Source organism: Acomys russatus, chromosome 22 (assembly GCF_903995435.1).
Source record: "Acomys russatus chromosome 22, mAcoRus1.1, whole genome shotgun sequence".
NCBI classification, from domain to species: Eukaryota; Metazoa; Chordata; class Mammalia; order Rodentia; family Muridae; genus Acomys; species Acomys russatus.
Window position 1 is genome coordinate 27,167,466 of NC_067158.1, and position 25,683 is coordinate 27,193,148.

General features: G+C 50.8%; 1 protein-coding gene across 1 annotated transcript in view; it reads left to right on the forward strand.

The window, feature by feature from the left end:
- Positions 1-3,212: 3,212 nt before the first annotated feature.
- Positions 3,213-25,683, forward strand: part of Acox3 (acyl-CoA oxidase 3, pristanoyl) — a 30,767-nt gene continuing 8,296 nt past the window's right edge. Inside the window, exons 1-12 of the mRNA XM_051164786.1 lie at positions 3,213-3,266; positions 6,679-6,833; positions 7,446-7,679; positions 8,157-8,231; positions 8,665-8,754; positions 10,908-11,051; positions 14,117-14,205; positions 18,189-18,285; positions 20,355-20,537; positions 21,902-22,024; positions 23,322-23,442; positions 25,442-25,564. Of these exons, the coding sequence (XP_051020743.1) occupies positions 6,690-6,833; positions 7,446-7,679; positions 8,157-8,231; positions 8,665-8,754; positions 10,908-11,051; positions 14,117-14,205; positions 18,189-18,285; positions 20,355-20,537; positions 21,902-22,024; positions 23,322-23,442; positions 25,442-25,564 (1,423 nt within the window). The 5' untranslated portion in view covers positions 3,213-3,266; positions 6,679-6,689. The remainder of the gene's footprint in view (positions 3,267-6,678; positions 6,834-7,445; positions 7,680-8,156; positions 8,232-8,664; positions 8,755-10,907; positions 11,052-14,116; positions 14,206-18,188; positions 18,286-20,354; positions 20,538-21,901; positions 22,025-23,321; positions 23,443-25,441; positions 25,565-25,683) is intronic.

The following is a 25,683-nucleotide window of genomic DNA, read 5'->3' on the forward strand; positions in this document are numbered from 1 at the left end:
CTTTCTAAGTTCCCGCCTCATACTGGCCTGACACCTATCCTCCATGGATGTGACAGTCGACAGCTCCCTTCCCACCCACCGGACTCCATGCCGCAGCCATTACCTCGGCTGCCTCAGGAGCAGTTCTGACCCTTTCTCCTGCTCCCACAACATCTTGGAAATACCTCTTCTCTCCCGTACTCCTGGAGGGAGCCTGGACAAGAATCAAATGGGGTTACCTTATGTCGACAACCTCCCAACAAAATGGTGTCAGGAGACCTGGGTTGGTTCTTGGTAATATTTGCCTCATAATAAAAGCAACACAGCACTGCACAAAAAGCCTTCCCTAAGGAAGCCGGCCCAGGAACTGCCATCAGCCTCCGAGGGACCTCAACCTTTTTTTATCTGTCCTTATGGCTAAGAACCTGCTTTCCCAAAGAATGCATGTTACTGTCCTTACACTCCCAGTCTTCTCCCATGCTGTGATCCATCATGGTTCATACATCCCAGGTAGCAATCCCATTGTTCCCAAGGAAAACCTTCATCTTAGGGAGTTAGTCTCCTACCGTTCATCTAAACTGATCATTCCCAAGGGACCAATGATTTTCTAATGTTCACACATGAACCTGACTTCTTACTAGCTGTGTTTGGACAAACCTTGTGAGCTATGCATGACTTCCATAATGAGCGGTACCTTGTTACTCTCCTAACTTTGGAAAAACAATAGTATGCATCCTCACAGGCCATCCTGGCTGGCCCTGTGGATTCCAGGACTCCCTGCCAATGACGGCATTCTGGTTGTAGATGCTGGCAGAAGATGTTCCTGCCATCTGTGCAGTCACTCTGAAGGTGGCTGGGTAGGGGTGTTCCTCCAATTCTGGAACCTTCTAGGCTAGACTAGAGCAGGACTTTCAGGGGTTTGATAGCTGCTTTCTGACCCTGCTGCTAGGTTCCCCTGCGTGGTGATGGAAGGCACTGTGACAACTGCACAGTAAGTGGAAAAGATGTATTTGTTGTTGGTTTATCTGATTATATTTATCTCTCTCTCTGTGGTGTGTTTTAATGGTGGGAGTAATTCCATTCTCTAAGCTGCTCCCTTTAATGTTTAAATATTAAAGAAATATTTAAATATTTTCTTTATTATTTAAATTTAAATGTTATTTATGAACTATTAGATATTATTAAATATTAAATGCTCTGCTTTAAATATTATTGTTAGTGTGTGTGTTTGTGTGTGTGTGTGCGTGCGCAATGTTCCTAGAGGTTGGAGGACCTCTTTCAGGAGTCAGTCCTCTCCACTGTGAGTTCAGTAGGCATGTGCAGGACGCCCTGCTTTTCAACAGGAAAGCCCCACTGATACCTGTGACTGCAAGTCTGTTCTGTTCTGAATCAGGGCCATAAATGCGATATTGCTTCAAAGTAGTTATGCAATTAGGCAGGCAGCTCCCAGCCTCGGCCAACTATGGCAAAGTCCCCTTGTGTCTGGTCCTAGTGCCTTAAACCTGTCTCTGAAAAGGAATTCAGCCTCTTTCTCTTCCCTTAATTGTACTACCCATCATTTAGTTCCTTTCGAAGGAAACTGGCATTCCCTTGGCAAACAACCAAGTCCCATTTGGTTCTATCTGTACATTTCATGTATGTAAGACTTAGCTTCGATCCCTACCCCGACCCCAGCAGGCCCTGAAACGATTCTGGTGTAGAGCTGATACCAAGAGGCAGTAGAGAGAACCCGTGAGGCAGAGGAAGGAAAGCAAGTATAGTGAGGTTGCAGTTGAGAGCTGGTTAATGTGGCCAGCAGGTCCCGCGGCTGGGCCACGGTGATGAAAGCCACAGTGATGAAAGCCGACCAGCAGCTGCTCTTTCAGAAACGCCCAGCCAGAGGTGCGCTGAGCAGTTCTGCAGTGACTTCGGGAGTCCGTCAATCAGAGCACTATTCTAGGAGTTCCTGGCAAGAAGGTCTCCTGGGAAAATAGCAATTCTAGGTAAAATGCACCTTAAAGGAGACGCGGTTCCACTCTCCCCGAAGTGCCCCCAAGCCGTGAAAGGCCTGGACCAAAACAGGATAGCTTTGACCTAGGCTGAGGGCTCTGACCTGGGCCAAAGGTGATTTCTGAATAGGCCAGGGGCTCTAGCCAGGCCAAGGGCAACCGGGACGAAGTCCTATAAATCCAAACCCGGAACAGCATCTGAGTTCAGAATCTTGTCTCAGTTCGTTTCAACCCTCGGTCGCGTCTGCGTTTCCCCGGCGACGAGGCGTCTCGGAATGATGACGCAAGGCTTTAGCCAGCTGCAACTGGCGCCAAGGGAGAGATAACGTCACGTTCCGGGGTCGGGACCGGACCGGTACTACAAACTTGCCCCGCCCTCAGACGACAGGATACTTATGGTCAACAGAATTCGCCGGACGAGAGTGACTGGGGCTGCGGACCCTAAGCTGTATCTGGCCGGTGAGGACATTTAGGTCCCGGAAGGTCCCAGACAGGACAGGGTTTGCGGGAGCTCAGGCTGGGGTTGGCTGCTGGAGTTTGCACTCTGCCCCCATGTCGTACTTACTAGAGGGAAGAAGAGCTGACCGCAGCTTTTTAGATTCAGACCCGCGCCTGGGAAGATACCCATGACAGACAGACAAAGTTAGCCGTAGATTGAATTTGTTTGTAGTGTTCTTGGACTGCTCCCCACTGGGCTGGGGCAGGATATTACTTATTTATACTTCTCCTCAAGAGCGTTGAACTCTAGACCTAGGAAATTCTTAGGAAGTGCTCTACCACTGATCTACACCCGCCTGTGCTCTTCCTGGTTCAGTCTTGGCAGAAGTCAGGGCGGTTATGCCCAGCATAACAGTGATTTTTTTTTTTTTTTAAGTCAAGGAAGAGGAACAAAGGCAAGGACAGACTGGTAAAGGTTGAGCCATCTGCTACTTTGTAGTAAGACTGAAGCAGAGAGGTAAACCTTACCATAAGGCCATAAGGCCAGATGGTACCAATCTCCGAGGTTCCCTGCAAGTTTCAGTCTGACATTGGGACGTGTAATGTTAGTGACTCTCTGTTGGTTGGAGCTGGTCTCTTGGGGCTGTACATAGAGGACTTCAGCCAAAACTACCGCTTCATAATTTTGTATTTTAAATAGAGGAAAAGAGTAGAGGAAAAGTTGTGTTGGAACAATGATAATGAAGCTGCCATTTACCCCCAGGAAGCACCGGAAGGGCCCGATTTGAGTCCCAGGAACCTTCATTGCCCTCTGTGCACAGTCACTGTCGTTTCTGGCGACCAGAGTGGCAAAGAAACTTGGTAAGTTCGCTGGGCTAGTAAACTGTATTTTTGAGATTGGAGCCAAGACAACTTGGCTCAGTGGGCTATGTTTGTAACAGGTGTACCGTGGTGTGGTTGCGTTGGTGGCCTAGGACCTTTGGGAGCTGGTGAGGATCTGGGATCTAGACCAAAGCACTTTGCTCGTTTGCCACAGACATTTTTAATTAAGAAGAAATCCACTTTTCCTTGTTGCCTATGATGGCCTGTGTGAGGGTTCTCTAGCGGAAAAGAACTGACGGAATGAATATATGCTCGTGTGTGTGTGTGTGTGTGTGTGTGTGTGTGTGTGTGTATGTATGTATGTATGTGTATCATTTATTAGGCTGACTTATAGAATGTGGTCTGCATAGTATAGCAATGGCTGTCTCACCCTGGACAAGCCAAGAATGCAGCAGTCGCTCTGTCCATGCCAGTGGGTGTCTCAGCAGTCCCGGTGTGGGGCTGTAGCCCTGGAGGATTCCCGGGGAGCGCCTGGTCTTCTGTCTGCGGTGGAATCCTGAACAAGCTGGTTCTAGTCCTGGGATGAATGCCTCAGCAGCAGGGCAGATGGGCTTGCTGGTGAAAGCAAGAGCAAGCAGGCTGGAAGCAAAGTTTCCTTCCACATCCTTTTATCGGGATGAGGGGAGGTGGAGGGTGCCAGCAGAAGAGGGTTTTCTGCTTCAGATAATCTGAACAAGAGAACTGATCCCAGGGCTGACCAGGGGCTTGTGCTTTCATTGATTGTAGATGTAGTTAAGCCATCACATGCTTTATCCAAGAAGATTTTGAGAATCTAAGATTACAGGGATTGGCTTCTCCATCTAACAGTTTGATAGGTCTCCTCTGTAGTGCAGACCTGTGTCACGGGGAGGTAGTTTTTGTGTGTGTGAGAACCTTGTCCTTCCACGGGGCCCTATCCACAGTTCTTGAAAACTCTGTTTCTTCACATTGAATTATTGTGGCATGCTAATCGAGAAGAGAGTGACAATATGTACAAGGGTTACTTTTTTTTTAATCAGGGTTTCACATAGCTGAGACTGGCCTTGGGCTCACTAGGTGACCAGGCTGGCCTTTACCACCTGATCCTCCTGCCTCTGTCTCAGAAGTACGTTGATTACAGGTGTCCAGCCCATGTCTGGTATGGGAGATATGAATATATATGCATATATATGCACATGTATATATCGTATATGCTTATTTTGTTGTGTTCATCTGCATATACGTGTATGACTATGTGGGTATAGTACCTACCAAGGCCAGGGGAGGGTGTCCCATCCTCTGAAACTGGAGTTGTGAGCTGCTTTGTGGGTGCTGGGAACCAAATGTAGGTCTTTTCTAAAAAGCAGCCAGTGATCTTAATCACTGACTCATCTCTCCCCCTTAAATTAAAAAAAAAAAAAAAATCTTTTCTAGTCATTTATGGCTCATGCATGCCATAGCATGCATGTAGGGGGTCATAGAACAAATTGAGAGAGTTGGCTTTTTCCTTCCACCATGTGGGGCCCCTGGAATCGAGCTCAGGTCTCCAGGCTTGACAGCAAACACCTTTATCCCCCAGCCATCTTGCGGCCAGCTCTTCTTCTTCTTCTTTTTTAATTTAGGCTGTAACTCCACCCATGAGATGATATTCTCATGTTTAGCTTGGTCTTCCCCCAGTTTAAACTCACTGGAAACAACTTCAAGCACACCCAGAGGTTAAGTGGTTTTTTGTTGTTTTTGTTGTTGTTTGTTTTGTTTTGTTTTTTCAAGTTTCCACATCCAGTCAAATTAATAGTAAGGTTTGATCTGTGGCTGTTCATGCACTGCCCGTCCAGTTAGGTGGTCACAGTCCCCATTGCTCATCTCCGATGATGACTTTGTCAGTTGTTGACCTCTCCTGCAGCATTAGTTACTGGCTGGTTTTGCCAGAAGGCTGATTACATCAGGTAGCTTATTTTGACCTTGAAAGTGTTCCCAGTGCTATTATTTAAATTAACCTCTCTTTTCACAGCTGCGACTCTCGCCCTCCCTAATGCTGTGACTCTTGAATACAGTTCCTTGTGTTGTGGTGACCCCTGAGCTAACTCCGCTTGTGTATTCCTACAGTGCCTCTGGTTTGTGACGGGTCCTGATGCCCCCTCTGTCTCCTTGTCTGCATCGGGGCTTTCTCTCCTCTGGGAGCAGATGGTGGAAGTTCCCCAGTCCTGTCAGTCTTAACAACGACATAGTTTTTGTTCCTGGAGTTTTTGTCTGTTGTCCTTCCCTTGCTTCGGCTTTAGGCCCTGGCTCTCCTCTTCGACTGCGTTTCCTCCCTATGGCTTTGTGTTTAGTGGCTGATGTTTCTGAGGGGACAACCTGCTTGGCTCAGAGTTGGGGAGGGTCTGGAAGGACTTGGTCTGCAGAGAGCAGGTGCTCAGCCATGCCATGTCCCTGCTTTCCCTGTCACATAGGAAAACATCACCAGGGCTGGAGAGATGGTTTGGTGGTTAAGAGCACTGGCTGCTCTTCCAGAGATCTGGGTTCAATTCCTAGCACCCACATGGCGGCTCACAACTACTTTTTGTAACTCTGGTTCCAGAAGATCTGGTACCCTCACATAGACATATGTGCAGGCAAAACACCAATGCACATAAAAATGAATAAATCCAAAACAAAACTACCCCCCCCCCCCAAAAAAAAAACCAGCGCCATGACTGCAACACAGAGCTCAGCCCTAGACTATTTGAACAGTCACCTCAATGTATTACATAGGTCCTTGGGTCTCCTTGCCTGGATTTGGCTTTCAGATTCCTGTTGGCTCTTTGCCTATATGCCATGGTGAATCAGATCTCTGGAAGAGGACTCAGGTTATCCAGAGAATTCCAGAACAGTCCTTTAGTAAAAAGGGCTTACCTGCCCTGTGAACAGGATGCCTGAGTGTTAAAAGTACAGACCAGTACAGGAACCTGGAGTTGCAGCTTCTGCTTCCAGTGGCCTGTGTTCAGCAGGTGAGCAGGGACATTATGTGTTGTGAATAGCCAGATGCCCGGGGGGTGGGGGTTGGGTGGAGGGTACACACAGTTCCTTGGCTCTGGGCCTAGTGATCCAGGAGGAACCTGAACTTCCTGCTCACCCTAAACCCAGTGTTCTCAGGCAGGCAGTTGTTAACGACAGAGCAAGCCCCAGGCCGGACTGCCCACAGCTACCAGGCTTATCACAGCTTGTTTACCTTGGCTCTCCTTCCCACTCCATCCTCAGATGGCTCAGCTCAGCCGTGGGCTCTCACTGCCTTTTCAGGAATGCAGACCAGGTGCAGCAGACGTGCTGTCTCACCCTCTATTTCGGACACTGGTGCTTCCATGCTGAAGCTTTGGAGCTCCAGGCTCTGCTTTTGTTCTGATGTGGTGTGGGTGTTCACAATGGTATCACGCAGCGGGTTTGGTTCTCTGTGCAGGTGACAGTACAATGGCATCCACAGCAGAAGGAAGAGATGGCGCTTTATGGCCAGACGTCCCTGAGGGCCCCCTGAGTGCCTACCGAGCAAGAGCCTCCTTCAGCTCCGAGGAGTTGCTGCTCTTCTGGGATGGCCCGGACATGTTGCACTTCAAGGTGAGGTCCACAGGGAGCCTGATCCTGGCTTTATTCCCTCACGGAAGTGGCTCTGAAGTTCTGAAATGCAGTGGTCTTCCAGGCCTTGATGGTTCTGTAGGATGGGTGTGGTCTTGGGACAGTATGGGTCTGTCTCCTTGTACCCCAAGATGGGTCCTAGGATGCCAGAGGAAGGAATGGACAAGATTCTGAAATTCACCAAAGCCGGGCGTGGTGGCGCACGCCTTTAATCCCAGCACTTGGAAGGCAGAGGCAGGCGGATCTCTGTGAGTTCAAGGCCAGCCTGGTCTACAAAGTTAGTCCAGGACAGCCAAGGCTACACAGAGAGACCATGTCTCAACTCAAAAGACCAAAAAAAAAAAAAAAAAAAAAAAAAAAAAAAGAAAAGAAAAGAAAGAAAGAAAGAAAATAAAGAAAAAGAAACAAAGAAAAAAAATAGATTCTGAAATTCCTATGTCCTTCTCTCTCCACTGGGACAGATGTTTTCATCTGGGAGTTTCTGGGTCAGACTAGGTCTTAGGCAGCCATGGCCCTGAGAGAAACTAAATGTGTAGGAGCAGGTGAAACCCACCTTTGGCCTTCAAGTTGTCACCCTGTGCTCTCTGTTTACAGAAAACCATCTTCTCAGCTCTGGAGAATGACCCTCTCTTTGCCCGCTCCTATGGGGATGATCTGCCTCTTGAGAAGCATAGAGAACTGACCTTCCTTCGCTGCAAGCGGATCTTTGAGTATGGGTTCTTCAATGTTGAGGACATGTTACAGAACCCCCTCAAGATTCTAGTGTTTATTAGCTGCCTGGGCATGTATGACTGGTCCCTCGCCAACAAATATATCCTCCACATGATGGTGAGTATGTGGCAGAGAGCAGGGAGCTCATGTCCACACAGGACCACACACATCAGACACGATCCACAGCCACATGGCTCCTAAAATATGTGGCATTTAAGATTCAGCAACAAAAGCCGGGTGTGGTGGTGCATGCCTTTAATCCCAGCACTCAGGAGGCAGAGGCAGGCTGATCTCTGTGAGTTCGAGGCCAGCCTGGTCTACAAAGTGAGCCTAGGACAGCCAAGGCTACACAGAGAAACCCTGTCTCGAAAAACAAAACAAAAAAAGATTCAGCAACAAGACCAGATGTTCAGCTTCAGCTTTTAGTGCAGATTTGTACCTGTGCATCATTCTTGGATAAAATATATTCAAAATTTACAACAGTCCAGTGGGAAGAGGTAGGGTGAGGCATGCATGAGATAGGTGTGAGACCTGCCTACCCTGACCCAGGAGCGGCAGCACCCACCTCTACCCCTGATCTGTGCTACATTTCAGATTTTTGGATCCACAGTTTTCAGTTCCGGTTCTGAGCGGCATCTCAAATACCTTGAGAAGATCTTTACCATGGAGGTAAGTCAGCCATGGCGAGCTGTGAAGCTAGTGCTATCATCACACTTAGCCATGGACAGGGCAGGCCACAGGAGGGGCGTGGGGAGCCAGGCCCTGCTCATCGAAGTCCTCTCAGGCTGGTGTGTTTCCTTGCCTATCTGGACTGGCTGTGGACTTAGCTTTCCTTTCTGACTGAATGCCCCGTGGCCCCCTCTGACTTTAAAGGTTTTTGCAGACTATCCTCAACATAGGCTGCTGCCAGCAGGTGAGAGTAGTATCCGGCACAACAGGAGGACTCAGCCATGTCATATTCTGGTTACAGAGACAGGGAAGGTTTCGCGGCGTGCCTGGGCTCCTGGCTGTAGACCTCCAGGGCTCACCGTGGCAAGGTCCCTGTAGGAATGCACACAGGAACGCACCTCTCACCTGTAGTCATTTTGCGCTTTGATTTTAGATTTTTGGCTGTTTCGCTCTCACCGAACTGAGTCATGGGAGTAACACAAAGGCCATGCGGACGACAGCTCACTATGATCCAGCTACCCAGGTAGGTTCTGGATACCTCTGGGCCCTGGGCAGAGCGCATGACATGTTGTAAATGAACAATAATTAATCAAGCATGTTTGTCCCCTTACACACTCTCATCAGAGGCCACTGTCAAAGGCCACTGAGAGCACACCTTGTGCTGAGGCATGAAACCTTTACCTTCCATGCTGAGCGAATGGCTATAAGGAGCCATAGAGGGTCAGATACTCATATTTCATGATGTTCCCAAAGGAGGGAAATTCTCCCTGGCCCCAACCCTGGGGCCTGCCTTGCCTTTATGCTCACAGGCCTTTTGGTGGCTGAGCAGTCTGCTCTGCCCACTGATGCCTAGATCCTCTGCTCCTTGCCACATTTCTGGCATCCTTGAGACAGCTGTGTTGCTGACCACTGCTAAGCAGTGCTCTGTGTGGATCCTGCCCTCTGCAGGGAGGTACTGTGGAGACAGGCCACACGCCACATGCCTGGTCCTCTATAAGCTCTTAGTACACAGTATGAGGAGAGGGACATGGGTCTTGTCTTAGTTTGGGTTTTATTCCTGTGAAGAGACACATTTTTAGCCAAAATATCACAAGAACAGCCTTTAGGCCACACACTAAAATTCTTCTCCTCTGAAACTCTTGAGCTGGACTCCCACAGTTCAGGTCACCCCCTCAGCACCACTGTCCTCCGTGTTCCCACTAGGATGGCCCACTAAGCTTCCCTTTAAGTGTTAAACTGGTTTTGTAATCCAAAGTCCTAAAGTGTTCCATATACCTCCAAGCAAAAGATTGCTCAGGCCTATGACAGCAATACCCAAGTTGCGCCACCACGGTACCGAGTCGAGGGCGAGGGACTGCGGATTTAACTCAAGTGCGCGCGCGTGCGCGCGCGCGCACGCGCGCACACACACACACACACACACACACACACACAAACACAGTGGGTCCTTCCTGCTAAGAGAGCAGCAGCCGCAGCAGCAGCCGCAACGACAGCGGTTTATTATCCTTTCCCAGAGTTCCAAAAAGCCTTCTTATAGGCAGCAAAACAGGAATCCTCCTCCCAGGTGAAATCCCTCAAGAGGTGATTGCACACAGGAGGAAAAGTCTTGAGAAAGGGAGGGGTGTGTTCTCAAAGCAGTAAACACGACTAGTTAACCAAGATAAACACAGACGTGGAAGCTGCTAGAAACAGGACATGAAACAGCAAGACAGGCAGGCAGCCCAGTCAGGCCTGATTCCTACACCCGAGTCCCTGGTGCCAATTTCTGTCTCAGGGTTTTATTGCTGTGAAGAGACACCATGACCACAGCAGCTCTTATTAAAGGAAAACATTTCATTGGGGCTGGCTTACAGTTTCAGAGGCTTTAGTCCTTTATCATCGTGGCAGGAAGCATGGCAGCGTGCAGGCAGACATGGGCTCCTGTATGGTAGAAATGGAGAGCCTCATACCAGGCCCTACCAAGGCAGGACAAGTGACAGAGGGACCACCATGCAGGCAGTCATACCTGCCATCACATAGGCCCCCATAGTTTCTTGATGAAGACTTTCATCTAGGTCTTTCTGATTCCCTGGCCCTGTTTGCTCCCACTGGTGCCTATGGCTTCTAAGGGACTTGGTAGGAAGCCTGTGCGGGCTGGTAGCAGAGAGCAGTGCCTTGGAGTCATACGTTAGCCTGTGGGGGTAACTGCTGACTCAGCAGAACCAGACCGCCCTGTTCTCAGACATCCCTGTCACTGGCGTGTGGCCATAGTTCATGTACTACTTTGTGCCTCACATGTTCATCCCCAGGGTTCCTTTCTGATGCTCTCCTGCGAGGGGCACCCACACATTCAAAGCAACCGAAGGAAAGCAGGCACTGTTCATTAGCTGTCAGAAGGGGGCGTGGCAAGAAGTAGACCAGACCTTTACTGCCAGAGTGAGACCAGTGGCGGCCTCTGTGGGTGAGTGCCTGCCACCAGTTCTATACATGTGAGACTGAGCCTCAGTTTCCATTTCCTTGGTAAGGTGACCCTGGAACAAAAATAAAGTCAGGTTGCCCCGCAAAGGAAATAAAATATTCCATCCATTTTTTACCATTGCCTCAGAGGCTTGGAGCCTTGGGGTCAGCCTGTTGTGGAGAGAAAGGCATTCTCTGATCTCAGCTGCTATTACAAGGCTACCAATCTCCCCTTCACAGGAATTCATCTTACATTCCCCGGATTTCAAGGCTGCAAAATTTTGGGTGGGCAACATGGGGAAGACAGCAACTCATGCAGTGGTGTTTGCTCAGTTGTACACGCCAGATGGCCAGTGCCATGGGCTACATTCCTTCGTGGTGCAGGTAAGACCTGGGTGGGGCCGGCACGGGTAGACAGTTACCTGTAGCCACGTGTGCGGTGTTACCAGGCAGACTTGTACTGCTGTGGAAGATATGCATGCTGACACGTGGCTTCCTTGCCGTGGCCTCGCTTTCAGTGCTGCCAGAGTCTCTGGGAGTGATACTAAAAGCACGCAGCAGGCCTGTGGTTATGGCACACATCTGTAATCCCAGCACTCAGCAGGCTGAGGCAGGATTGTGAGTTTGAGGCAAATCTGGCCTATGGAGTAGATTCTGTCTCAAAAATCAATAATAGCTGCAAGAAAACTGCAGTGACATCTCGCCATCCCCCTCCAGCTGAGCCCCTGTACTCAGGGCACCTCAGTGATACCTCACCATTCCCCTCCAGCTGAGCACCTGTACTGGGGCACCTCGGTGACACCTCACCATCCCCCTCCAGTTGAGCACCTGTACTGGGGCACCTCAGTGACACCTCACCATCCCCCTCCAGCTGAGCCCCTGTACTCAGGGCACCTTGGTGACACCTCACCATCCCCCTCCAGCTGAGCCCCTGTACTCAGGACACCTCAGTGACACCTCACCATCCCCCTCCAGCTGAGCGCCTGTACTCAGGGCACCTCGGTGACACTTCACCATCCCCCTCCAGCTGAGTGCCTGTATTCAGGGCACCTCGGTGACACCTCACCATCCCCCTCCAGCTGAGTGCCTGTACTCAGGGCACCTTGGTGACACCTCACCATCCCCCGCCAGCTGAGTGCTTATATAGACAGCACAGCCTGTGCTGCCCTGCAGGCTTGGCCGTTGTACACATTGTGGGAATAGACAGGTGAAGTTGCACAGTTAATATTTATGAGTGAAACATAGCCTTAACTAGTTTTGCTTTTCACTTTAGAACACTTTCCAGATGAACTGGAAACTTCCACTAGTCATATTTTTTTAAAGACTTATTTTTATTTTATGTGTGCGTGTACAGAGTGCTTGAATATACACCTGTATGCCACATACATGCAGTCCCTACGGAGGCCAGAGGGCATCAGATGCCCTAGAATTGGATGCACAGCTGGTTGTGAGCTGCCTGACATGGGTGCTGGGAACCAAACCTTTGTTCTCTGCAAGAATTACTGAGCCATCCCTCTAGGCCCCACCGGTGGGTTTTTTGTTTGATTATTTGAAAAATGCCAACTGTTCCTGCCTTGTTGGTTGCCCCTCCTGTGTTAGCTTTCTGCTGCTGTGACAAAAATCACTAACAAAATAACCTCAAAGGAGGAAAGGTTTATTCTAGCACAGTTTCTGAAGTGTCCACCCACAGTCCGTGGCACTGATGCTGCTGCCAGCCTGTGACAGCCCAGATATCCAGGCTGAGGTATGTGGCTGAGTAAGCTGTGTCTGGGGACAAAGTGAGAAGAAACAAGGATTAGCCAGAGTCTCAATAGTGTGTGTGTGTGTGTGTGTGTGTGTGTGTGTGTGTGTGTGTGTGTGTGTGTCTGTCTGTCTGTCTGTCTGTCTGTCTGTCTCTCTCTCTCTCTCTCCCCCTCCCTCCCTCTTTCTCTCTCTTTCTCTTTTCCGAGACAGGGTTTCTCTGTGTAGCCTTGGCTGTCCTGGACTCTCTTTGTAGATCAGGCTGGCCTCGAACTCACAGAGATCCACCTACCTCTTCCTCTGCCTCCCAAGTGCTGGGATTAAAGGCGCGTGCCACCACTGCCCAGCTCAATAGTCTCTTAAAGGGCACACTTTCCATGGCCTGGTTTCCTCCCACCATGTCCCTCCTTCCCACAGAACCATGGACTGATGCCATTTACCTCTGGGGACCAGGATCCAAACCTTGACACTTCCTGGTCATCTCCACTGTCTTCCCAACTATCTTGCTTTTATGGCATTTATTTCAAAAGTATCTGTGTCTAAATCTTTGCTGAGCTTTACTGAAAGATTATAGAAAATTAGCATGTTGAGCTTTCGCCTTACTATCGTATGTATTGAAGTTCAATAAAATCAGATCCACAGAAGAAAAGCTAGTGACTTAGACAGATAGCTAAATCCCAAATGCCTAGATTCAACCCTCCCTCTCTCCCTGTTTTCTTCTCTTGCTCCTGGGGTTTGGCCCAAGGTCTCCCTCCCACACACTAAGCCCATACTGTGCCCTGGGCTGCACTCTCAGCCTCCAAATGCCCCCACCTCCATGCTTCTGGCCTTCCGAACTGAAGAGTCCTGTGTTTTCTGGGTGGGTAAGTGGCAGCTCTGGTCCTCACTACTGTGTGTCAGCAGGGCCTGTGACTGAGAACAGCAGTATCTCTGAACATTGTCCCCACCCCCTTGAGGGGAAGAGAGACAGTGAGGCCTCTGCTTTAAGGCTGGCAATCCCACTTCAGGTGGAATGAAACCTGTTTTTTCCATAGCGTCCCTAGGTCGGGAGTCTATAGCCAGCCATTGCCTGCATTCCTGTAGGAACTGTTTAGTGGACACTCGGGGTGTGGGTGTGGTGGGGTGGGGTCAGATGAGCTTGCCCTAGCTTGCCCTGGCCGTCCTTCCCACAGCACATATGTGCACAGCCATTTTGTCATGATACTGCAGGCCCTCTGTCTGAGGTATAAACAGGATCTCTCAACACCCCTGAAACAGTGTGGGCCCCCAGCCTGCCCCAAGCTGGTGTAGTGACACACCATAGCTAGGACTAAGACCCAGAGAACCACTGGTCTCTAAAGCTGGAGTCAGGAATCTGTGCTTTTTCACAGTTCAGGAAGCTCGCTACTACCTGTCCCCGCTCCTGGCTTCCTTCCCTAGCAGCCGTATCATGCCATCTTCTGCGTCCCTCCCTCTACACTGCCTCTCTTTTGTAAGGACTCTTACCATGGATTTGTGGTGCACCCAGGAATCCAGGTGATCTTGTGTTGAGATCTGTGCTCCACACAGCTGCAGAGGCTCTATCTCTTGACCTGGACATATCATTCCACTAGGACCCAGAATGATCCAGAGCTTTTCAGAGTCACCCCTGTCAGTGCTCAGCTTGTCTGGGTATGCCTTCTAGTCTGCTGAAAGACTAACTAGCCATTATCCCTCGGGGCTTTGTGCAGATTCGGGACCCGAAGACCCTGCTTCCCATGCCAGGGGTGATGGTTGGCGACATGGGGAGGAAGCTGGGACAGAATGGCCTGGATAATGGGTGAGTGTCACTGCAAATGCTACCTCCCCGGGGCCCCTGCAATCCTACCTCCCCGGGATTGTTCCAAAGCCACAGGCTGCAGCAGGCTGCCAGTGCCACACTCATCCAGGGCCTGCCTTGGATACACTGCACTTTGAGCACCAACTATGGCCTGTATCGTCTTAATTCCCAGATGTCCACCTGACCCTCCCAGCTCTGAGGTCAGACTAGGGGTGCTCCCTATTTCCTGGGGAGACCTCAGGCTTGGGGGCGCCCAACTGTGTAGGCCCTTCTTCTGTGTGTAGTTGGGCTCTTAGAGTCACCAGGAACAACTGCTGTGGCTGGTTACTGAGACTAGCCACCTCCAGAGAGAGAATCCTGACCTGGGCCAGGGGCTTCCCAAGGCTGGACTGGATACTCGTCTGTCTGCCCATCAGCAGAAGGCTAGGGCAGGGCCAGGGGAGGGCTCAGGCCTCCCGAATCTATAGGTTGGCCACAGACAGTGTAGAGGGGGCTGGAAGTACCAGTACCTAACTGTCTAAACTTAAGGAGAGTGACCAGAAATCCCAGAACTCCCTCTGTTGAGGGTACCTGTCAGGTACCCTTGGCTTGTGCTGGTGGCACATTGTAACTTGTGGCCTATGACCTCAGGGCCTCTGTCTGCTGCTCTTCCGGGGCTACAGATTAGATCCATCAGAGTAACTTTGGAACACCACAGAGAGCTTGTATTTGGCCCATCACAGCAGCTCCTGTCTTTACAGAATGGGTAGTCTCTTTCTGGGACACACATCACAGGCACCAAGTCACAAATTACAGGAGCTCCAGCACGTAGGTGTGGCAAAGGCTCTGCTGAGATTCACCATGGATGCGCAGTGGGGCAGCCTGAGCAGCTGCTCCAGCAAAGCAGTGGCCAGGAAGATGGCCTGTTGGAACCTCCCTGACATGCTTGGCCACTGGATCCTTGGGTCCTTGGAAAAGACTAAATTGTTAAGCTACCTGCCTGCGCTGACCACAAGTCACCAGCAGAGGACGCCAGAGCTCCAGAGCTGAGTGGCTGCTCTGCCTCAATTTTAAGAGATGCACAGCATCCTGGGGACCTGTCATGACTGGCTAGGGATCCAGAGCAGAGTCCGATCCAGAGTCAGATGCATGGATCACTTTCAATCAGACATTCTAATGACAAGGTTCTTTCTAGGGGACACTTTGAGTCAAACCTTCAAGGTGACCATAGTACTTTTGTGATAAGGCTGGGCCTTTGGGCCTGGGGAGTACTTCTTGATGAGGGAAGCTCCTCAAGAGCTGGGGGGGAGGGGTGGAAGCTCCAGACTGAGGATTTGCTCCAGGTGTGCCTGGGCTGGTGGTGCTGGAGGGGGCCTCCAGAGAGGAAGTTGCTGGAATTTGCAGCAGGAGACTGGGGTAGAAGTTATTGTAACACACACCCCTTCTACCCCCTTCTAACAGGTCTGCTACACTCAGACCGCATGCCCCGTGTTACATGTATGTTCCATATCACTGCCCTGTGTCATCCCTGGCACCCTTCCAATATGCCTGTCACGCTCACACTACATGCCCCAGGTCGCTGCCCTGTGTCATCTACACATGCCTACAGCATTTTCCCTAGCCCCTACTCTATCCCTCCTCACTCCACATGCCTCATGTCATACAGATATCCCATGTCACTGTCCTGTAATTCACTCACACTCCCATACACACACACACACACACACACACGCCACACCCTTAAAGCCTCCTCAACCCCCATCCGTATACCCCCATACACACACGCCTCCTTGAACCTCCCCATTTCCCATGTCACACTCATATCCACACATGTGTGAACATGCCTTGTGCTACACACTCCCTGTGTCATGCTGTCACACCCTGCTGTACACACATCCCCTGCCCTCTGGAAACCGTAATCGTGGTGTGTCAGTCGCCCACCAGTTGAACCCATCTGAGACCATTTCTGCAGATATAAAAGTGACCCAAAGATGATTTGTGAAATTTGCTTTTTGTTTTGTTTTTCAAGATAGTGTTTCTCTCTGTAGCCTTGGCTGTCCTGGACTCGCTTTGTAGACCAGGCTGGCCTCAAACTCACAGCAATCCACCTGCCTCTGCCTCCTGAGTGCTGGGATTAAAGGCGTGTGCCACCACGCCCAGCTGAGATTTGCTATCTTAAACTAGAGTGGGAATTTCACAAGCACAAGTGTTTTCAGACTCATTCTACCTCTGTGGCAAAAAAGGGTGAAGATTTTCCACTCCTTAAAAAGTGTGCGTTCCACTGACAACATTGCACTTGAAAAGCATTCCTTGGCTTTCAAGTAAATAGTTGGAGCACCTCGAGCTTGGCAGTGAAGCTGGGTTTTCTTAAAAATGGGCCATTGTGTGCAGCCTGCAGGCTGGACACAGGCCAAGTGGTCACCAGACACAGTGTGCTCTTTTAGCTGGGTGTGCTGTATTAGTGTCTGCAGCCCCAGGGCTCTTTTTAACCCTGTCTTGTGGTACAGGAAGGACAGCTGTGTCTTCCCAGGAAATGGTTTTTTTGAGGGGATGGCTCTGTCACCTTGCAGGATTCCATCCTACCTACCACCTCTGTTCCTTGTTACTAAGTGCCTGGTACAGGCCAGGTGCTGGGACTTGTAAGAAAAACATGACAGCCCCAAGAATCCACTGACAGGAAAATGCCTCACTGAGGAACAGGGACAACTACAAAGGTCTGCCTTGTGATCCTTGCAGGATGGGTGGGAAATCATGTGGACTTCCTAGAGGAAGTGGCAGCCTGCTTCACTCTGAAGGAGACTGAGGGTTCTCAGGGAAAAGGCAGGGAGCCACAGGTCAGCAGGGGCCAGTGTCACAGCATGGTGGTCTCAAGTAGGGCGTGTCCTTTTTCGAAATGCTTTTGCTCGTGCCTGCTGCTTAATGCAGCTGGCTACTCAGGTGGAGTGGGGCTGCCTCCAACCAGAGACTGAAGGGGGTCAGATGCAGGCGAGCCGCAGCAGGCGGTCCTACAATCAGCACAGATGGTTGCTGGCAACTGATAAGGTCCTCTGTGTTTGCATAGCATCTTGGCCATCAGAACGCTGTGATAGGAACCCGTGAGGTTTTCAATGGTTTTATTTTGCAGTTGACAGAGGTTCGTAATCTTGAACAAGCTTCTTCCTTAAACCATTACAAACCCGTCTTGGATCGTCAGTGCCCAGTATTTGTAGCGGCACCTGTTAGAAGCAGATCACTATTCCTAAGCAGGGAGCCTAGACTACAGGACCATTTGTTTTCACTTAGCATTTTAAAACCACCATCTGCTGGGTTTGGTTGGTTGGTTGGTTGGTTGGTTTGGTTTGGTTTGGTTTGGTTTTTTTCTGAGACAGGGTTTCTCTGTGTAGCCTTGGCTGCCCTGGAGTCACTTTGTAGACCAGGTTGGCCTCGAACTCACAGTGATCCGCCGGCCTCTGCCTCCCCAGTGCTGGGATTAAAGGCGTGCACCACCACTGTCCAGCTGGTTTGGTTTTTTAAGACAAGGTTTCCCTCTGTAGCCTTGGCTGTCCAGGACACACGTTTTAGACCAGGGTGGCCTTGCACTCACAGAGATCCACCTGCCTCTGCTTCCCAGAGTGCTGGGATTACAGGCGTGTGCCACCGAGCTAAGCTCCATCTGCTGGTTTTATCTCTCTGTCCTGGGGATTCTGGATTGAGGTTGAAGTCTGAAGACCAGAGATGTCAGTCTTTAGAACCAGTCGCCATCCTCCTGTCAGTGGTGTGTGACCTTTGCTGAGGATAGGGTGGTGGGTGTGGAGTTTCTCTTTGCTGGTGACATGAGAGCATCTCCATACCGGGAAGTAAAGGGCTGGGCCGTGATGATCCACACATGGCCCCATCACACATGCCTTGTCTTTGGGGGTGATGTTACCTTCAGCTGCTCTTGGGGAAAGGAGGAAAGCTCAGGAACCATGTGACAGGCTGTTGGAGGACTCGCATGATCGAAGCCTACCTTTTCTCCTGTACAGATTCGCCATGTTCCACAAAGTTCGAATTCCTCGCGAGAACCTCCTGGACAGGACTGGGACTGTCACCTCTGAGGGCACTTACAACACCTCCTTAAAGGTACCAGTGAGCTGTGGGTGTTTGTAAGCCGAACTTCCCACGTGCCTGTCCCTGCAGTGTTGGAGCTCACCCCAGGAGCAGCTGGCCCAGCATTACCACACAGCTCTCTTTGTTGGGTTTGGTGCCCTCAGAGAGAAGGGACTTAGCCACAGTGTTGGTGGGCGGAGGTGGCCTGGATCTGGCAGTGTTTTCTGGTTGTGCCTGGATATCTAGGTCTGCTTGAGTAGGGGGCTGCTCTCCCAGAGTGTATAGTGGAAAACTGTCTTGGTTACTATTGCTGTGATAAGACACCATGACTGAGCCAGGTGTGGTGGCACACACCTTTCATCCCAGCACTTGGGAGGCAGAGGCAGGCAGATAGATCCCTGTGAGTTCAAGGCCAGCCTGGTCTACAAAATGAGTCCAGGACAGGCAAGGTTACCGTCTCAACCGCCCCCCCCCCACCTGCAAAAGACACCATGACCAAGGCAACTTATAAAAAGGAGTTTTTAAGTGTTTAATTTGGGATATGTGGTTTCAGAAGGTCAGAGTCCATGGTGGCAAAGGCATGGCAGCAATGGCAGCTGAGAGCTCACATCTTGATTCACAAGTCAGGGAGAGACACACTGGGAATGGTGCAAGAGTTTTGAAAACCCCAAGCCAGCCCCTCCCCCAGTCACCTCCGCTAGCAAGGCTGTCCTTCCCAAACAGTCCCACTGACAGTATTCAAATATGTGAGCCTCTGGGGGCCATTGTCATTCACAGCCGGGTCACAGGGAAAGCTGTGCACAGATGGGGTACCCGGATGTGCTGATAACTGAGAGTGTGGTAAGGCTGTAGATGGAGATAGACCATGGGGCAGCCCACAGCCCTGGCCAGTGGTGAGCACACAGGCAGCTGGCTGACCCTGAGAGCAGGGCTCCAGGGGGAGACTTCCCAGAAGGACATTGCCCAGACAACCCTCACCCTGCGCTGGGGGTGGTGGGGGGGGGGGTGGAGCAAGGATGAATGCAGCAAAGTTGCTTGAGAGAAATCAGCTCCGTGACCCAAGAAGCCACATAAGAAACAGAGTAATATGAAAACAGCCTATTAGAATTTAGCATAATGTGAAAGACTTGAAAAGGAAGAATTCAGTTAAGGTCCTGAAGAGGTGGGTGCCCTGCCTATGGCAGCAGGGATTCAGAGAAGCGGCAGTCAAATGTCCCCAGCTAGAGAAAGAAAGAATGATGAAAAGTATCTGTGCTGTTCCAAAGAGGAAAAGCTGTCTGCTGACACATAGGGAAAATAGTATCATTAAAGAGAAGACATAGGTGAATGCTTACCTCCACTCCTCAGGCATGCCACTGAATTTGAACTTTTTTTTTCCAAGACAGGATTTCTCTGTGTAGCCTTGGCTGTCCTGGACTCGCTTTGTAGACCAGGCTGGCCTCAAAGTCACAGCGATCCACCTGCCTCTGCCTCCTGCGTGCTGGGATTAAAGGCGTGCGCTGCCATGCCCAGCGAATTTGAACATTTTTAACACCAACAAAACTGTCCTCTACATGAGAGTGTGACAGATGTTCCCTATTTGGAAGGCTGCCATGCACACACCACAGTTTTGGAAAAAGAACCCAAACTAACTCCGGAGCAGGAAATAGGAACAGGGAGCAAGGACACCAGGCTGTCCCAGAGCACCACTGAGGGGCCTGAGCCCAGCTTCTTCCATACATAGTGAAGGGCAGGATGGATGTGGAGTTGGCAGTGAAGGCTGGAACCCTGAGTCCACAGAAGCTTGGCAGCTGGGGTCCAAGGAGCCATTGCACCAGCAGAGTGCCTGGCGGATACAGAGCACCATGCTTGACCACCCTACATTCTCATGCCCATCTAGGAAAAGGCAGGGCACAGTGCCCTCAGGTGGACAGGTCACAGGTCACCAAAGAGGAGGTGCCCGCACAGTTCAGTCACACTGCTTCTCTACTCAGAGCTCCTTTTCTTGGGCAGCTGGGCTCCCTCTCCTCTCCTCATAGCACGTCTGGCCGTACATCTTCTTTGGGATGCTCTCTGAGGCTGCACAACATCTGACTGATAGGACACCTGCTCCTCTTCCCCAGGATGTCCGGCAGCGTCTCGGAGCGTCTTTAGGCAGCCTGTCCTCAGGACGCGTCTCCATCATTGCCATATCCGTGGTCAACCTGAAGCTGGCCGTGTCCATAGCTGTCCGATTCTCAGCCACACGCTGTCAGTTTGGACCCACGGATAAGGAAGAAATTCCTGTCCTTGAATATCCACTGCAGGTACTGACCGTCCGAATCATTTCCTGCTTTCTGCTCTTCTTGGCCCCTGGGAGTTGGTGAGAGTTCTCAAGGACAGGAGCACTCCTGCCAGGCACCAGGGCCCTGGGGTGGCTTTTAATTAAAAAGGCAGAGTGGAGGAGGGAGACCCTCTGGTGGCAGGTGCAAGGCAGCTGAATGTGCGTGCACATGCAGTCACCCTGATTTGGCAGGCTACATTCGTCAACTCATGTGTCCCATCTCTCTAAGAAATGGCCCTGAGGAAGCCATTTCTGGAAACTGCAGGTGAGCACAGCCCTTTTAAACACTATGACATTTAAAGCAGTAGAAGGGGCACCCAGCCTCACATCTTCAGAGGCAGCTACGTGGCAAAGCACAGAAGGCCTTCGGTGGAAAGGGGTGCATCACAGCCACCTCCTATGCTCCTCATTCAGAGCCCTTCTTCGTGTTCTGTTCAGGTGCCCTTTGCAGCCGGAGGGGGCAGTTATGGCCCCACTTTTTGAGGACAAGGGTCAGGTAGGTTGCCTGGTTGCCATGTCTGACTTAGGCCTTGTGCCTGAGTGTTTGAGTGAGAGTCAGAGTAAATGAGACAGCGTCTGCCCGTTCTTTTTACTTTCGTCTTATGTTGGCAATGAGCTTTTCCTGTTTAGGAAATGAATATTGAAACGTAGTGTCTCACCATGCAACAACATATTGAGTACTCTGGGTGCCAAGGGGAGTCCACCTAGGTCCTCACTGGTGCTGCCACTTCCTGGGGCCGCAACGGGCTTACAGAGTTGGCACATGGAGACAGCTGGCGTGATGGCTGGCCCTCTGCACACATGGAACAGACATGGTGACAGCTCACTGGGTCCCTTTCAGGCCCCGCCTGTCTCCTCCAATCCCTTCTCCTCTTCATCCATTTGTCCATCTGGAAGTGAGTGTTTGCCATGTGTGTCAGGTCCTGGTGTAGGAGTCCCCACAACCTCAGGGAGATTGATCATCTCATGTGGGTTCAAGAAGTATGGTGCCAGGGCTGAAGAGATGGCTTGGTGGTCTAAGGCCCCTGCTGCTCTTCCAGAGGATTTGGTTTGATTCTCAGCACCTGTCTGGTGGCTCACAGCCACCTGTAACTCCAGCTTCTGGAGACTCTGACACCTTCTTCTGACCTCCTTGGGTACCATGAGATGCATATATGTAGTACACACAGCAAAACATTCGCACATGTAAAATAAATAAGCATTTTTTAAAAACATGGTGCCTGTCTTGGGCTGACCGAGCACCAGCAATGGGTTTCCTTCATTCCTCAGGAAGCTGCCTCCAGGTTCCCATGGTCAGTGGTAGGCTGGCTAACTCTGAGTACCTGTTGTGTGTCTTGTTTCCCTCAGCAATGGCGCCTACTTCCATACCTGGCAGCTGCCTATGCCTTGGACCACTTCTCTAAGACACTCTTCTTGGATATGATAGGGCTCCATCGTGTTCTGCTCAAGAGAGAACAAAGTACCAGGCAGGTGAGGCATCTGCTTTACTGTTGCCGGGGTTGAGCGGCCCTGTTTCAACAGTGGGGCCAAACAAAAGCAGCTGGCTGTGGGAACAGAGCCTGCACGAATTACTTACTCTGCCCCACCATCTTGGGGTTTGGCCTACCCAGTGACTTGCAGTTTGGGCTGTGTCCATCACCCCATATCTTGGGGATGTGCTGGCAGCTTCTCTGAGAGCACAATGGTTTTCACACTCTGCATTGCCACCCTCGGAGGCTATCTCAGCTCTTGTCTTTTCAAAAGCAACTGCGCAGAGGTCTGAATCCACTCTCTCTGAGTTGACAGCCCAGCTTTTGTGCCAGAAGTGAGCATGCACCTCCACTGGGCCAGCTGCTGTGCACAGTGAGGTCCGTGGCTGGCTTCTCTGTAAGTGGCCTACAGGTTGGTGTTTGGTCCCTCCTTGTGCTGTCCCCTGAGTGGAAATCAGATGTGAATCAAAAGACGTGGCTCTAGAAGCTGAAGATTGGGGCTACATACTCTGTCAAGTGAGCTGCATTGGGGTGCGCAGCGCAGATCCGGAGTGAGAGGTGGAACATTATCACACATGCTGGCATGGTTCCCTTGAGAGGAACTGGCTACTGAGCGGTGCTGCTGAGACAAAGGGGCCAAACATGCTCTCCCTAGTGGGTCTGTTGACATCGTTCTTCTGGGTCTCCTCTTTCTGAAACCCCCTGGTGAAACCCAGCCAGCCACAGTGGCAGCTGACACTGTCCTTAGTTGAGACAGATACTGTTGGCTAAATGGATCATTTTGTGGAGCAGGCATTGCACTCAATGAGCTAGAAACGAGGATGTATGTGGAACAAATGTGAGCTTCAGGAAGGAAGGCCAAGGAATGCCCATGCTGCCAGCATCACCAAGCATCTGCGTGACCATGGTCCTAGATCCCCCTCTCCCCAGAGGGCTGCACTGGCTCCAGTGTGGTGGCAGCCTCTGCCCCTGATTTGTGACCCTCTCTGCAGAAGGTCACGTTTACTCCGCATCCACTAGGTAGGAGCGAAGTCTAGTAGGAGGCATTCTCCAGGAGTCTGTGCCTGCAGTGGGTATGCTGCCCTTGACATGTATTTTCCACACAGAGCCAAGACGCACTTCTTTTCATCTGGTGGGCCTGTGCCCTGGATCATATCCGTCTTAACTCTCTTCTCTGTGCTTCCTAACCCCTCGTCATTATAGCTAGGTTTCTGTTCTTTGACACTAGTGCTGAAGCTACAGCCTGACTTGTACTGTCAGCCTGTCTTCACCTCTTCTTACCGGGTTCTCTCCCTCAGGCTGAGCTTGGACGGGAGCTCCATGTATTGGCATCAGCTGGCAAGCCCCTAGCCTCGTGGACTGCCCAACGGGGAATCCAGGAGTGCCGTGAGGCATGCGGGGGTCACGGCTATCTGGCCAGTAAGTTTGGGTTAGTTTGAGGCAGTTTCTCAGCCTCAGTCCTCCCATAGGCTGCTGGGCCATGGTCCCACAAAGTGCCGCCTGTTTTTCTGATAAGGTTTTATTGGGACACAGCCATACCGACTCAGGCACACGCTTTCTTTCCAGCCATACTCACTCAGGTACACACTTTCTCCGTTTCCACACTGTAGTGGACAGTACTAAGTTCTCAATACACAGACCTGAAATATTTACCCTTTGGCCCATCACAGGGAAAATTCCCCAACCCCTGTCCTAGCCAGGTCCCAACACTTTCTGAAGCCTTGTACTTCCTGGTCAACATTTGGGGTAAGGAGGAAGTCTGAAGTGTGTGCGGTTCCAGCAGGCAGCTGAGCAGAGTTAACCAGTTATTTCATTGTGACATTTGGCAGATGACATGGAAGGAAACTAGCACTAGTTTTAGTGTAGCTCTGAGACCTGGGCAAGAGCTTTACTGATACCAAGCATCATGTCATGCACACAGCTACTACATGACCGGAAACAACCAGCTGGTGTGGTCTCCATGGTAACTGGGCAGGTTACCCTCACTGTGCCCACAGCTTTACACAGAGCATGTTGATTCTTTCAAGTCAATGCATATAAATGGTTAGAGGACTTGGCCTATAGCACTATAGCATACTGTGCTATATGGTAACCGTATAGCACTAGAGTGTATAGTATTATACTATAGTAGAGAAGTGGCCAGATAACACTTCTCTGCTATTAAGTTAGAATGGTTACTCTGACCTCCGCTCTCTGCCACTCACCTGCAGGCCTTCTGCTGTTCACGTCATAAATGACTAATAACTGGCTGCTCAGGGACGGCTGTCGCTGCTGCCGACAGTGCAGACCTGCCAAGCCCTCAGTAGCCAGAGAGATGAATCAGGCTCCTGTGGAGCTGTTCAATGTTCCCGTGATGGTCTGGATTTGATTGCTCCCAGTAGCCTGTCCCAGCTGCTCAGCGTGTTCTGGCCTGGCCTGCACTCCCCCATACTCTGGCTCTTACCAGCACTACCTTGCAATGGCCATATATGAGTTATTTGTGTGTTTTTGTCCTTTCTGCAGGGTTCTTGGTAGGGCTTTTATTTGTCACTGTAACTCACAGAAACACATAAATGGTTTAGCTCTAAATAGAATTAGGAAATGACATCTCGAAGTACCGTAGATGCAGACATGACTGACTCACAGCTCATGACCTACTGAGTAAGGATGCAGAGACCAAAGTCAACAGCAGTGCAAACAACCAAACCAAGGTTAAATGTCATCTGTCCGGGTCCCCATGAAGTCTACCCCAGCCCTTTATCTAGTGGGTTAGCTATAGCATGGAGAGGCTGGCTCTCTCCTCTTGCTCCATCTCCCTCAAAGGGAATGTTTTCCATTAAAAGAGGAAGGCCAAGAGGCTGAATCCAGGCTCACCTCAGGCAGGCCCTGAGCAAAGCACATCTGACAAAGCGCACCCAATCCCTGGCTGTTCACGTAGCAGGAGAGAGCAATCTCAGAGTTAGCAATTGTCTTTTTCTTTTCTTTTCTTTTTCCCCCTCAGAGCTGAGGACGAAACCCAGGGCTTTGCACCCAGGGCTTTGCGCTTGCTAGGCAAGCTCTCTACCACTGAGCTAAATCCTCAACCCCAGTAATTGTCTTCTTAAGGTGTGGTTTAGCTATAAAAGATGAGTAGCCCCATGTCCCATCTCTGGAGTGGTCCCCACACTCAGGGGAAGCTCTGCCAGGTGATTCTGTTGGTAATACCAACAGGCAGGAAGAGGACAGTCCTCACTACCTCCAACTGAGTGTCCACGTGCCATCCCATAGCCTCCCTGGAGGCTTTCTCTTCCCTAAGGGTGGTGCAGAAGCACAGCTAGCAGATGTGGACAGGGAGGCGAGTGAGCACTTCCTGTGCCCTGGCTGGGTGGGGCTGTGGGAGGGACACCTCTCAGAACATCTTGAGTGACACCGTGGATTTTTTTTTTTTCTTCTTTTGCAGTGAGTCGATTTGGGAACCTCAGAAATGACAATGATCCAAACTGCACCTACGAAGGGGACAACAATGTCCTGCTCCAGCAGACTAGCAACTACCTGCTCAACCTCCTGGAGCAGCGGCTCCAAGGTAGGCGCCTCTGTGGGAGGCGGAGCCCAGCATGGCACAGGACTCTCTCAGGCTCTGGGCATTCCAAGCTTGTGTTAGGATGTATCCTCCAGCCAGGCATGATAGCACAGTCCCATAAT